The following is a 12,884-nucleotide window of genomic DNA, read 5'->3' as shown; positions in this document are numbered from 1 at the left end:
CCCCGGCCCGCGGACTCGCGGAGGTCCGTGTGAGTTCACAGACGTCACGGAAAGGAGACCAGGCAAGCGGAGGAGGATGACAGAAGCCGAAGAAAAGAGGGTGAGAGGCGGTGACGGGGAGGTAAAGAATAAGAAGAGCTGAGAGGAAAGAGTGCAAGGATGGCTGAGAGAAATCTTGGTGTATCACTTTTTTCGCACAAATTTGCCAAGCAATTGGTTGCAAAGGTTTGGGAACTCCGAACGTGCCTTCCTTTTCTTTTCTTTTTAGTCCTGTGACTGATTTTGGTTCTAAACTGATCGTATCTGTTGTCGTAGATCTACCATGTGCTCACCTTATGCTCCCGGGCAGCATCCTCCATGGGACACACTGTAAGTGCCTTGTGATCCGTCGACTCTCAGCCAATCAAGCATAGGAGTGCGTGGTCCTGTTGGCAGACCAGCTTCAGCTTCTCCTGGTGTTTGGGGCACAGATCCTGCTCTGCGACCAACCCAAACCTTTCTATGATGTTTCTCAGCAACATGTTGGGTGCAGGTTGGCTCCTCAAGATGCTGTCCGGCACAGAGGGCATGAGTTGTCCGGAGCACCGAGTGATGCACGAGCGGCAAAAGTTGTCTCACAGTCACTATTACACCGGCTGCTCTGATGGTCCGTGGAGGGAGCAATAAAGCTGAAAAAAGACTTACTGCGGGCCCAAGTGCGTCCTGGTCCTGTCCGGGCATGAGAGGAGGCACCAGGCAACAACAAAGTAGTCCCTACAATTGAAAGATACTGCCCTGCAGTGTCAGGGAACTGTAGTTGGTCGAAGCTGCTTCCTCCGAAAACGGAAGTGACGCATCAGCCCACCAGCCAATAATGACCGAGTTAAAAAGAGCAATGCCATATTTAAACCAATGGGAACAATAAGGGGGGGTTGTGCCCTGTTGAGCGCTGGGTAGGACACCATACAATTGTGAAATAGAAATTGGAGACCCAGTTGCTTTTTGTTTCTGTCACTTTTTTATTTTGAGCAGTTTTTTGTTATACACCACTATATTTAATCAGTAGGTGTTTTGGTTTGTTTTTTTCAAAGGTTACAAGTTTTGTAACTTGTGGGGATTGTTCTATTTGTCTGGGAGTTTGCTGTGTCATACACAAGTGGGTATATCCTATGTACAGTGCTTACATTCAACAATATAGACAAACATTTATGTTACAAATATACAAACAACATTTCAAAAAAACAATTTTTACACAATATACATTTCCATGAGGAAAGAATGAACTGTACTCTACTAACTGATTTTAACACTAGACCATTTTTTAACTGTTGTTTGTGTATTTTAGGTCTAGTAGCGCAAAAGTGAAATTTTATGACTATTAAATATTTGTCATAATTTATAGATTATTCAGGTCAGCTTTGCGCTAATCAAAGTTCAATTATTCAGATGAACCAAAAAAACGCCGACGCGTTTCCATGCCTGTGTGTTAATTCGTCAGGCTTTTCTTCAGGGCGTAGGTTAGGTGGGTACCTTTCCGCAGTTAATAGGTCTTCTGTCTGTCTTTCATAGCACTTCTCACTATTAGGACGTTCTATTTACTCTGTAGGAGCGGGTCTTCATTGAGGGTTCTGTATTTCTATTTTCGGATTGCTTTAACCACGCTTCTAAAAACACACAAAGGCGGCTGGGTCTGATTTTATATTTCAGCTCACAGGCTGACAGCTGCTCGCACACTGGAGGCGTCCTGGTTATATCATTTTCAGATTTCCTGCGTGTAGCTGAGGGTTTTGGTGAAAGTTTCCGATGTCTTCCAGCCGGCTTCTGTGTAGGGTAACTAACCGTTCTACACAGAAGCCGGCTGGAAGACATCGGAAACTGTAGTGTCTTGGTGTGGACACGTTCTAGTGTCATTACAGAAACTTCCACCAAAACCCTCAGCTACACGCAGGAACCCTCAATGAAGACCCGCTCCTACAGAGTAAATAGAACGTCCTAATAGTGAGAAGTGCTATGAAAGACAGACAGAAGACCTATTAACTGCGGAATTAAACTCATCGGCAGACTTTCTAACACACGCCAAACTGTACGTAGCTGTGAAGTTAAGATTAGTAAATCTATACTTACCTATATATTCTTACCCTTGCTAATTTAGTGGTTGTCGATAGTCTGGAACTGCTATATTTGTAGATCATAGCAAAAAACGTGATATACGGGTGGTACACCGCCTCTTTATTTATCCACCTGAGAGGGGCGTGTCATCTGCTTAAAGTATTTTAAATTTACTGCTGCACCTTTTAGATGCCCAGAAATGTAACGTGATATACATTCCGGAAATAAGTCGTCCTTGTTTATTGAACAGAGTAGGAAACGGTACCGGACTGATGGATGACAACACCAGCAGGTTCCGCTGTAAAGGCAAGGATATTTACAACTTCATTGGCACCAGCACCTTCTCCGAGTACACGGTTGTGAGCGACGACAGTGTGGTTAAAATAGATGCCTCTGCTCCCCCTGAAAAAGTCTGTCTGATTGGATGTGGCTTTTCCACTGGATACGGATCTGCGGTGAAAGCTGCGAAGGTAAATATGGTAATAATAATATCGTATCCCCGCTAAAAGCTGCCCTTACCAAAAACCTTAGGTCAGATGCAGCATTCGCAAACCAGGGGTGTGCAATTTGTACACTGACTGGTTTGGGATTGAGACTGCAAATTGCAAGGCGACCTATGCAGCATCGTGAATAGTCCAATCACAGAATGCTACAAAATGACCTGCCTAATAAATGTTATATAGGCAGGGTGCATTTGCAACCCCCTATGATTGGCTGCCAATAAATGCATGGATGGAGGCCTGGAAGAAAAACAGCAGAGCTCCGCACATGCATTTGCTTTACAAAACAGAAAATATATTTTAAAGAAAAACAACTCGTGTTCCTGAAAGGAACTGGTGGTGCTTTAAAAAAAACAGCTTTGTGAAAACATCGGCGGAAGCAGGCAATGCTTGCTCTCCCTGAAACGGTCAACACCAGTCGCAAACGTGAATGTGTTGCAAGGATAGCCCTCTTCGAATTTCGGTTTGGAAGGGGTTGCAAAACCCACTTTGTTAGTTGGAAAGATTTTTCCCACCTTGCAAAATAGGTTTAGAAACTTTAAAAAAGTTATTTTCCAATCGCAAACCCTGAGATTTTGCACATTGCTGGGTTTGCTGTCACAAAATGGATTAGAACATCTGGCCCTGTGTTTATTCAGAAAAGCTACAACAATTAGGATGCAAATGAAATGCATAATTAGATTGTGCCTTGGTTTTACAGACCATGATGTGACACTCAACTATAGACACCAGCCTGATTATGACTTTGGCTTGTATGTGCTTTTTCTTTCTGCAGATTGAACCAGGTTCTACGTGTGTTATTTTTGGCTTGGGTGGAATTGGGCTATCGGTTGTGATTGGCTGTAAAGTTGCTGGAGCTACCCGTATCATTGGTGTGGACATCAATCCAGAAAAGTTTGCCAAAGCCAAAGAATTAGGAGCCACTGAGTGCATCAACCCACAGGACAATACCAAGCCCATCCATGAGGTGCTGGTTGAGTTGACCAGTGGTGGGGTGGACTATGCCTTTGAGTGCATCGGACGTGTTGATTCAATGGTAGGTAAATAGAAAACATAACAGGATACAGTTAATCATGCAAGTGGTAGAATACATACAGTTATTTGTAGGAGTGTGGGTATGTTTACGCACCAATTGGCTCTCCTGGCCATCTGTGTTGCTGTGACAGGACTTAAAAATAATTGTCTTTTGTAATCTGTTTGAATCTTTTTACATACCAGTAAGGAGGTATCCTGAAAAATTCAATATGTCCCTTTTGGAACCATATCCCAAATGGCACTAAGCTATTAGAGAATTGAGGTGAGTGAGCCTGGCACTGGAAGGTTACTCTACCAAGAGGTTTCTCATATTAACATTTCCCAAAAGGATATTCTGCACCTCAGTTCTCAAAGAATTGGGTTAAAAAGGTAGAGACTGTCCAGAAAGTTCTGCATGGGCTTTCGTGAAAGAACCAAATTCACCAAGAGTTGTCTACTGTGGCTGCCACACAATAGAGATGTTGAAGGGGTCACTTCTGCAAAAACAAATCTTGAAAACATGGGGCCACGCCGCATTTTATAGACATATTGAAATACATTGTGTTAAGAAACCAGGGGTGAAAAAACAGAAATTGTGTAGTGAAATCACACAGTCAAGGCCTATCAACCCCATCAACATTTGCAGGGGACCCCAGTCTTTCATATTTTTGTATTTATATTAATTTCTTTATAGATGTCTTTTCTTCTTTCATTCCTTCTTTCCTTTTATCATTAATATCGGTTTCCAAAATTTTTCTTTCATATGTATCCCCTTTCTTTATTCCTTGCCATATTTCTGTTCTTGTGTTCGGACTGAAAGGTCCTCTCCGATAGTGTGGGCCTTGCATACATTCCGCCCATATCTGTTTGGTATTAAGTTTTGGTGCAGACAGATCATAAGGCACTCAAATGGTTGATGGCTATGAAGGGAGAGAATCCGAAGTTGTAGAGATGGTCTATGTCATTGCAAGGGTTAGACTTTGTTGTGGAGCACAAAGCCGGATGGAGTCATGGGAAGGCTGATGGACTTTCCTGCTGGTTTTACTGATCTGACCACCCACCCTCTCCAGGTTTGGAGTTGGTTCAAGTGTTCTGATCTGGGGGGCACCTGTAGGAATGGAAAAGTCCTCTGCATGGTAAAGACATGCACCCCTGCCGTGAGTGCCCAACTGTATCGTTGTTTGGGTCTCTAATGATGATTTTTTTCTGTAATAGCTGAGCACGAATCATGCATCTGCACCATGGCATAGGCCTGTCTCATGGATTGTGATCTTGTTCAATCTGAGATGGGTGCCCAAAGTGCTACCCTCACAGTGCTGGAAGGCTACTCCCTTCACCAGGAGTTAAATAGCAGTAGCAAGGTGGTGGTGGCATACCGTATGATGATTAGTAGGTTGAAGTAGAGGTGCATGCGTAGTGAAAACGTGCTGAGTGCACGTGAGCGTGAAAGACATACACTACACAGAGGGTGCTGTGTGGAACAGTGTTCTCTTGATAAATGTATGTGCATTGGCAATGGGTATTTAAAGTAATATACTCTGATGCAGTACAGAGCGACTGTAGTGCAGACTCAATCTACGCACACTGTTTAATACAGGAGCGTGGAGTTCTGCAAAAACTCATTTACCACCGCATAGCGGAGTTTACCGATGCAGCAGCGCCCACCTCTAGTATTTTGCTTATTTTTAATTTATGAGTTAATGTTTCGCATTGTCCTAGAGGCGAATTTCGGAAGCTGGCGTGGTGCAATTTAAAACCTGCTCTCAGCTTGACACAGAGCATGAGTAAGCTCAAGCATACATGCCCTTGTTGCTGCATCATGCGCACAAAACCAGCCATTAGCTTGGGTGAGCTAGACCCACGCTCGACACGCTGACCTTAAAATGGGTGCGAGAGCAGCCATCTTTCTTCAATCTGACTCTAAAGAAAAGTGTACCCTACCATTTTGCTAACACACTGACAATTCACTGCAGGTGTCTTCCTGCTACTGTGAGCTCCGACAGTCCTCTGGTTTTATCATGCATGCACACTGTCAGCTCTGGCAAGAGCCTCACAGCTGCTTTCAGCGCCAGCCAGCATTGACCTGAAACGCAAGTTTGCCTGTGCACCACCTGAAGTGATAAAAGACAGAGCATAACGTAGAAAAAACAGGAAGCTATCAAAAGAGGCTGAACATGTACAGTATATGTACATGGAAGACTCTTGGGATGAAGCACCAGAAAAGTGCACACTCTGAGAGCTTGAAGCTAACTCCGCATGCCTCTATATAATCTTCTTAATTGCTAAAATATTCTCCTGTTCGACATATGTATATTCATCTGCTTTAGATTTCAGGGAGAGTAACCAAAAAGGACATCGGTAAGAGATCGCTGAAAACAAGACTGAATAAATCACTGCAAGCGCTAGAAAGCACAGGCCGTCAGGTGACATGTTCCATTAGTTACAACCGACACCGAGCTCGGAACCCCCCCTCACCCCCACACCAAGACCATCAGACAGCATTTCCAACCCAACACCATCTTGACAGGCAGCGTGTGCTGAGAGCCTTTCTGTTTTCGTGGGTGGGTCTTGGTGCTTACAGTACCTTGTAGCGCTTCATACCAGTCTTTCAGTGTTTCCCAAAGATTAAAATGGAAACGTAACACAGGTGTTTCTGTTTACAGTGGTCTGTTTGTAGCAGAGAATATGTCCCCCTTTATTTGATCACCCTCCCCCCCAGTCACAAAACCAGACTCGTGTTTTATAGCGGGATGAGATAAATCTGCTCTCTACCACCACCACTCACTGTGAGTGGTGCCCCAACCCACCAGCCATCTCTGTCCTCTCGAACTCCTACTACTCACTCCTGCCCCGGCGAGGGGAGGATAAGCGTGAAGACCTAACAAGCCAACGTTCAATCAACTGTTTCATGCCTCAGCTTACCTTCACAATACTGATCAACACAAAAGACACACTCATCCATTAGACAATACCAAGCAGAACATTCTGCACTGCACTTCTTGAGCTAAGAGTGGAAAGAGTGATTGTACTAAGGGCCTGAGTATGAGTTTGGTGTTGTGGGAGCAGGTTGCTATGCCACCGCCCGCTCTCACACCGCCAAACCTCAATGCTGGGTGACTGCCAGATTATGAGTTACCTCGTGGCCTGGCGGGCGGACCTTTAGCGTTCCCAAGGCAGTGCCCATTAAAAAGGCATCGCAGTGGGAGTACCACAGTCTGCTCCTGCACAGCATGGACTGTAAAGTTCATGCCATGCAGGAAAGGGGGTGAATGCACACAGGAGAGCACGGCATATGCCCCCTTGCAGGCACCCTATGGCCCTAATGCAACAGGGGTCCCAGTAGCGCGCCCTTCGTTTCCTCTCTGCCACAGTTGTCATGGCGCCTGACCGCCATAATAATAATAATAATAAAAGGGGTCTTATCATGCGCAAACATAGCCCAATGGGCGTCAAGGCGCCTAATTCAAATCCAGCTCATAGCAAAGCCCCTGCAGCTCAATCTGTGTAGGCTCTAGAAAAGCACCACGTTTTTAGGGCCTTTTTAAACAGCGCTAGAGAGGGTAAGGTCTTCATCTCCATCGGCAGGGTGTTCCAGAGTTGTGGAGCAACGACTGAAAAAGCCCTGGCTCCCCATCTGGTGAGCTTAAAACGAGGGACAACAAGTTGGAGTAGTCCCGAAGAGCGCAAACACCTTGGGGGGTGGTAGCGGGTAAGCAGGGAGCTGATAGCGCCTTTAGACCCATCCTCGAGTGCTCTATAGGTCAAACACAGAATTTTGAAATGAAAACTGTAGCGTGAGAAAACTCCTAATATGCTCTGCAGTGCTGCAATGGCACAGCCAGAATATTAGGGCCTCTCACTGGTGTCATATGGTAGGTGACTGCCACTTTGGCGATCCAGGTACGGCTACTATGGGTTTGACGGTCCAATTGGCTGCTGAACTCATAATCAGGCCCAAATTAGTTTAGAACTCTACTGCCATCTAGTGGATATTAATAAAGTCTTAGAAATATCTTTTGAAGGTGATGCGATTAATTTTTAGATCTCGCCTGACCGAGGGCATTCGCTGCACGGGTGAGACTTTTAGTAAGGGCTTCAATAAATACTGCCGTGGCTGGCCTAGCGCTTGCGTTCATGCGAGCGTGCACCCGCGCAGCCGCCATCTGTCTTTCACAGGTCTTTAAGCGTGTGGACGCTGCAGCTGCTTTCACTTTTGCAGCCGCGCGCCCACTCGCTCCACCCTGTCGGTGTCCATGTCTTTACTTTTGCTATAATCGCGGCTCCGACACTTTACTTTTAACATTAAAAGTAAAGCGCCAGTGCCGCAATTATAGCAAAAGAAAAGAAATAGAAAAATCATATATTTCTTTACTTTTGCTATAATCGCGGCACCCACGATTCACTTTTAATGTTAAAAATAAAGCGCAGGTGCTGTGATTATAGCAAAAGTAAAGAAATAGAAAAAAACATATTTCTTTACTTTTGCTATAAAGAGGGGAGCATGACAGAATTAAGAAGAGTTTAAGGTGAGTCTGGCAGCGCATTTGAAATCAATTGGGACATTTTGGTAATGTTTTAATATCTTCAAGGAAAGCGAGTTTCCAGCTAGACTTGCAGGATCCAGCTACCAAGTTTAGACTGTTATTGGCCCGGGAGTAGTCTACGTAAAAGACACAAAAATTCCCTCTACAACTACAAGTCACACACATCAAACAACCAAACTGAGACTCTTGGCTCAAGCAGGTGCGTTCCATATTCTAAACACCCTACTCGTAAAGACAAACTGCATCCTCATATCTCTAAGGTTAACATTTCATGTTTACATGTTGTATACACGGGCAAAATCTACAGTGAGACAGAAGTTAGACAACATCTGTAAAACATGCTACTGTGTATACCCATCAATGCAGTGCATTCATTTGCAGGACTAATTCCTTGCTCAGGAATATGTTACCTTTTTTTTCCTAAGAGGAGTTTGAAAGCTATACCACTGAGGTTCTCACACTAAAGACTTGTTTTGAATGCAAATGTCAGCATCCAATTTTGTTTCAATTTACAGTGATGCTGAACACAAAATGTTTCTGGTGTACCCTTCATCCTTTTAATAAGGACAGCAGTCTCGGTTAATGAAGACCATATTTACCGTTTTTGTGTTGAACACACGGTCAGTGTGTGCATTACTAAGTTATACCATACTCTGCCTGCAAGCGCCTGCTTCAATACCATAACTTTCAGCTTCAGTCCCAATTTCGTGGTGGAGTGGGGTTCACACAGTGCATTCCTTTAGGGATGTGCTGTGTGTGTAGCTCTGACATACACAAAACACAGTACAGAGCATTCTGTTACAAGCCCTGTTTAATGCATGTGTGTGGTGTGCCACTGTTAACTGTGTCACGCTGATACTTCAAACACAGTCAGTAACCTCCATATGCACTCCATGCTTTGAGCATTTGTGGGGTGCTCAAAGTGCAGCTTTTTGCTCTGTGTACTATTCTACTCACAGAGCCATGCATCCATGTGTGTTTCATGTTTTGCATTGTAACCATAAATGTTTTCAACTCAAGGTTGTTAAATACATTTTAATGCTTTTTTTCATAGCAAACAATATTTATGTTTTTTTTCTAATAAAATCTAAGTTTGCTTATACAAAATAAGTATTTGACTGGAGTTTGATTTAATGTGTGCGATGTGTGCACCTTGAGTTATGAGTCATGTTCACTGATCTGTATCTACACTTACCTCCGAGGGAGCCTTGGCTGCTTGCGCTACATTACCAATCCAATTGAGAGTCAGGTGAAGAAGGAGGTGCTTGACCCAATTGAGCAGGATCCATAGTAGGATCGACTCCCGGACATCAGGAGTAAACAGCCTCAACCATCTTGGTTGGCCCAGTAACACCTGCTTACCCTGTGGCCCTCTGAACGGTGTTCTGACACCTTATTTCCATTGTTTAATCTTTCTTTCCATCTTAACTTCTGTCCATCTATTTTGTTTATATGCCTACATTTTTTCCATATTTGTGTTCTCTTTTCTTTCCACCTTTTCCATCTTTCCATCTTTTGCATTACATTTCTGTTTCCACCTTATTTTCATTACTTACTTCATTCCTGCGTTACTTCCTTGTTTGTTTGCTTCCTTCCTTTGCTTCATAGTTACCATTGGTTTTTATATCTTTTTCTCCTCCTTTATTTCCATCTTTTTCTCCTCCTTTATTTCCTTCTTTCCATCTTTTCTTCACTTTAATTTATCCACCCTAATTTCTGTCCCTTCCTTCTCCTTCTCTCCATCCTTGTTTCAGTTTTTTCTTCAGTTTTTCTTTCTAGTTTTCTTGTTGACTTTGATATATTTTCTTCCCTCCTCTGCAACTTTTTCTATATTTTTAAATCCATCAAGCCATCTATCTCCTTTTCTGTCTTTCTCACATTATTCTCTCTATCCATTTATTAGCTGTAATCCGTCTGCTAATTTATATTTTCACTCCATCCTTCCATCTCACCAGTCCATCCACCCTCCTACCTCTCAATCTAGCCGCCCTGTTCCTATTCATCATTCCTTCGTTTCAGGCTTCTTCTTATCCAGCCTTCTTTCCATACACCCACCTTTTTTCCAGCCACAATTCTTTTCATTCACCCCTCCTTCTCTCATCCTGTTCATCTACTCTTTGCTGCCTCCATACATGTATCAACTCTTCTGTCTGTTCATTCTTCCTGTCTGTTCATTCATTTATTAATCTAGCTTTCTATCCATCCATTATTCTCTCTACCATTCTTCCTTCTCTCTTTCCATCCATTGACTCTTTTTCTATACATCCATTCATCGAGCCACCTATTGCCTTTCCAGACATTCAACAATTATTCTTCCCAACCATCCTCCTCCCCGTCTATTCTTCTCTCTATCGCACCATCTCTTCCTTTCGTGCCCATCGAAGATTCTTCATGCTATTCTCTTGCAGTGGTATTTATAAGCTTCTCTTTTGAGGCCAAATTCAACGATCAAAAGTCAAAGGAGCCATAAACAGCAACATTAATGTTTATGTTGTTGAACTCCCAATTGTATCCCACCCTGCTCAAGCTGCTTCAGTGGGGGGTTGTAACACCCCATATTCTTCTTTTTATCTTTATGTCCTTTTCTTTGTTCTATTTTTTTCTTCTGTCATCCTTATTTAAGGATTTTGCCATCTTTCTTTTCTTCCTTCCCTACATCAGTCTATCATTCTTTTTTTTCTTTCTTTCCTTCCTTATTTTTGACTTTAATGTATGTCTTTTCCTCCTATCTTTCTTCTATCCATTGTTCTTGGTCTTTTTTTCAATGAATCCATCTATACTTCTGTACATCCTTCTGTCTTAATTATCCATCCATAGTTTTCTCCATTGCGCTTTATTTTATTCATTCACCCCTCCATCCTTCATTCCATTCTTGCATATTTCATTTTTTTTCTCTTCACCCCTTTCAACCGAACCATTCATCCATACATCCTTCTGTCCCTCCTCCTTTTCTTCTATCCAATCGTTCCTTCCCTCATCCATCCCTTTTTCCCTCCATATATCTCTTTATCATTCATCCTACCTTCCATCCACTTAATTCTTCCTGCCATTTGTCCATGTCTCAGTCATTTCTTCCATCCATCTCTCAATCCATCTTACTTCTCACCCTCCCTTCTTCTCGTCCATCCATCTCTTCGTCTGTCTAGAGGTGCTTCCCTCAAACCATGCATGTATCCATTCATCATCTTTCCAATCATCCATCAATACTCTCCAACTATCTTTTTCTCATTACTTTGATCCTTCTATCCATCCACCCCTTCTCATTATCCATCTTTCTCTCTACCACTCTGTTCGTTTTGTGCTCTCATTTCATTTGTTTTCCCACCTAAAAGCTCAAACATTTTATCCAAGTATAGTGATATTCAGTTAAAAGTTTAACTTCGGAGAGCAACAGTGAAAGGAACCATAAACAATAATCGAACGTTTTATGTTCCATAGACCTCCCCACTGTTACCAACCACCCATTCAGGCTGCTGAAGTGGGAGGTTCATGACTCCCTCACAAAACTAGTGGAAAAGTAGAAAATATTAACAAGCCACCATTTCTCTGAAACTGGGGGTAGTGCGCATTCTTTCAAAGTGATGGTCTCCATCATGAGCTTTCCTTGCTTTTATACATTCCAATCTGTTGGGTCTTTTTCATTTTCTTACGCCTCGTGTCACTCTTTCACTCTTTCACTTTCTCTTTGTTCTTCTGTCCTTTCTAAACCTACATATCTGTGAGAGGTTGGCTCAGTATATGATGTACACTTATGTAAGTGGGCACCCTGCACCAATCCAGACAACCCTTATGGTGATTTTAGTGGTCTTAGACAACCTTAGAAAGCTCTCCAAGTGGTAGCTGTGGAGAGCAGCCTTTAGGCTTAGTCCAGAAGGGGTGTAAAGCTGCTTGTTTTACCAGAGCATAATCTTATTTTTTATTTTTTTGTAAATAATTTTTATTGCAGATCGAAGCATATGATACGTCAATCACATAGACATCATCAGTGTGAAATCCCCCCCTCTCGGTGCAAGTTCTCCAACCGGTATACACAGCCGTTTAGCCCACACCCCGGAGGTCGGGCGGCGTAGTCACAGAGCATTGCAATCCTCCCAAACGGCCGGTTCTGTACATCGCATGCGGGGGGTTCCACTGTCTGCTTTGCAGTTTTTTTGGCCTAATCCCCTCCCTCCCTGTAGTGCCTATAACTGAAACTTCCCAACTCCACTACTGGCAAGGGAAAAACCACCCCCCTCCCCCGTGTTTCGCCCTCCCCCCAAGTGTCATCAATCGTTCCGGGTCAGGAAGTGGGTCAGTGTGACTGCGATCAGAGGGTTCTAGTTATCTACTGTATGTGTGTGCCTGGAGAAGGGACTAGTATCTCCGGGTCATTAGTGGCCTCAAGCGTCGCCTCCCGCTCATCCTCCTCTTCATCCAGTGTACTATCCCGCAGCGCCTGCACCAAGAGTTCCCATTCCATGGCCGCTTCCAGGGCCCGCTCGTCATCTCCTCTACGCGCCAACTGATACCTAAGTGTGCTCTCGCTCGACGCCCATTTCAGAAATTCAGCAAGCCACCTTCGATGTGTCGGGCACGTCCTCGATTTCCACCCCCTTGTCAATTCGCGTTTGGCCAATAAGAGGCCCATATCAATGAACCTGCTCGACATTTTGTTTTTGGGTGTGTGCGGGAACTAATGGAGGATGCTGACAGCTGAGGTGTACTGAAGGTCCCTGTCTGCGACATCATTCAAGGTGTC

The 12,884-nt window shown here is 43.7% G+C and overlaps 1 protein-coding gene across 1 annotated transcript in view; it reads left to right on the top strand.

Moving 5' to 3' along the window:
* Positions 1 to 12,884, top strand: part of LOC147727494 (alcohol dehydrogenase 1-like) — a 288,449-nt gene that overhangs the window by 214,109 nt on the left and 61,456 nt on the right. The window contains exons 5-6 of the mRNA XM_086961571.1: positions 2,339 to 2,558; positions 3,364 to 3,624. Coding sequence (XP_086817697.1) covers positions 2,339 to 2,558; positions 3,364 to 3,624 — 481 coding nt within the window. The remainder of the gene's footprint in view (positions 1 to 2,338; positions 2,559 to 3,363; positions 3,625 to 12,884) is intronic.

Source organism: Lissotriton vulgaris, chromosome 3_1 (genome assembly GCF_964263255.1).
Source record: "Lissotriton vulgaris chromosome 3_1, aLisVul1.2, whole genome shotgun sequence".
NCBI lineage: Eukaryota > Metazoa > Chordata > Amphibia > Caudata > Salamandridae > Lissotriton > Lissotriton vulgaris.
The sequence above is the reverse complement of the archived record's forward strand: the minus strand, read 5'-3'. Positions and strand labels throughout refer to the sequence as shown.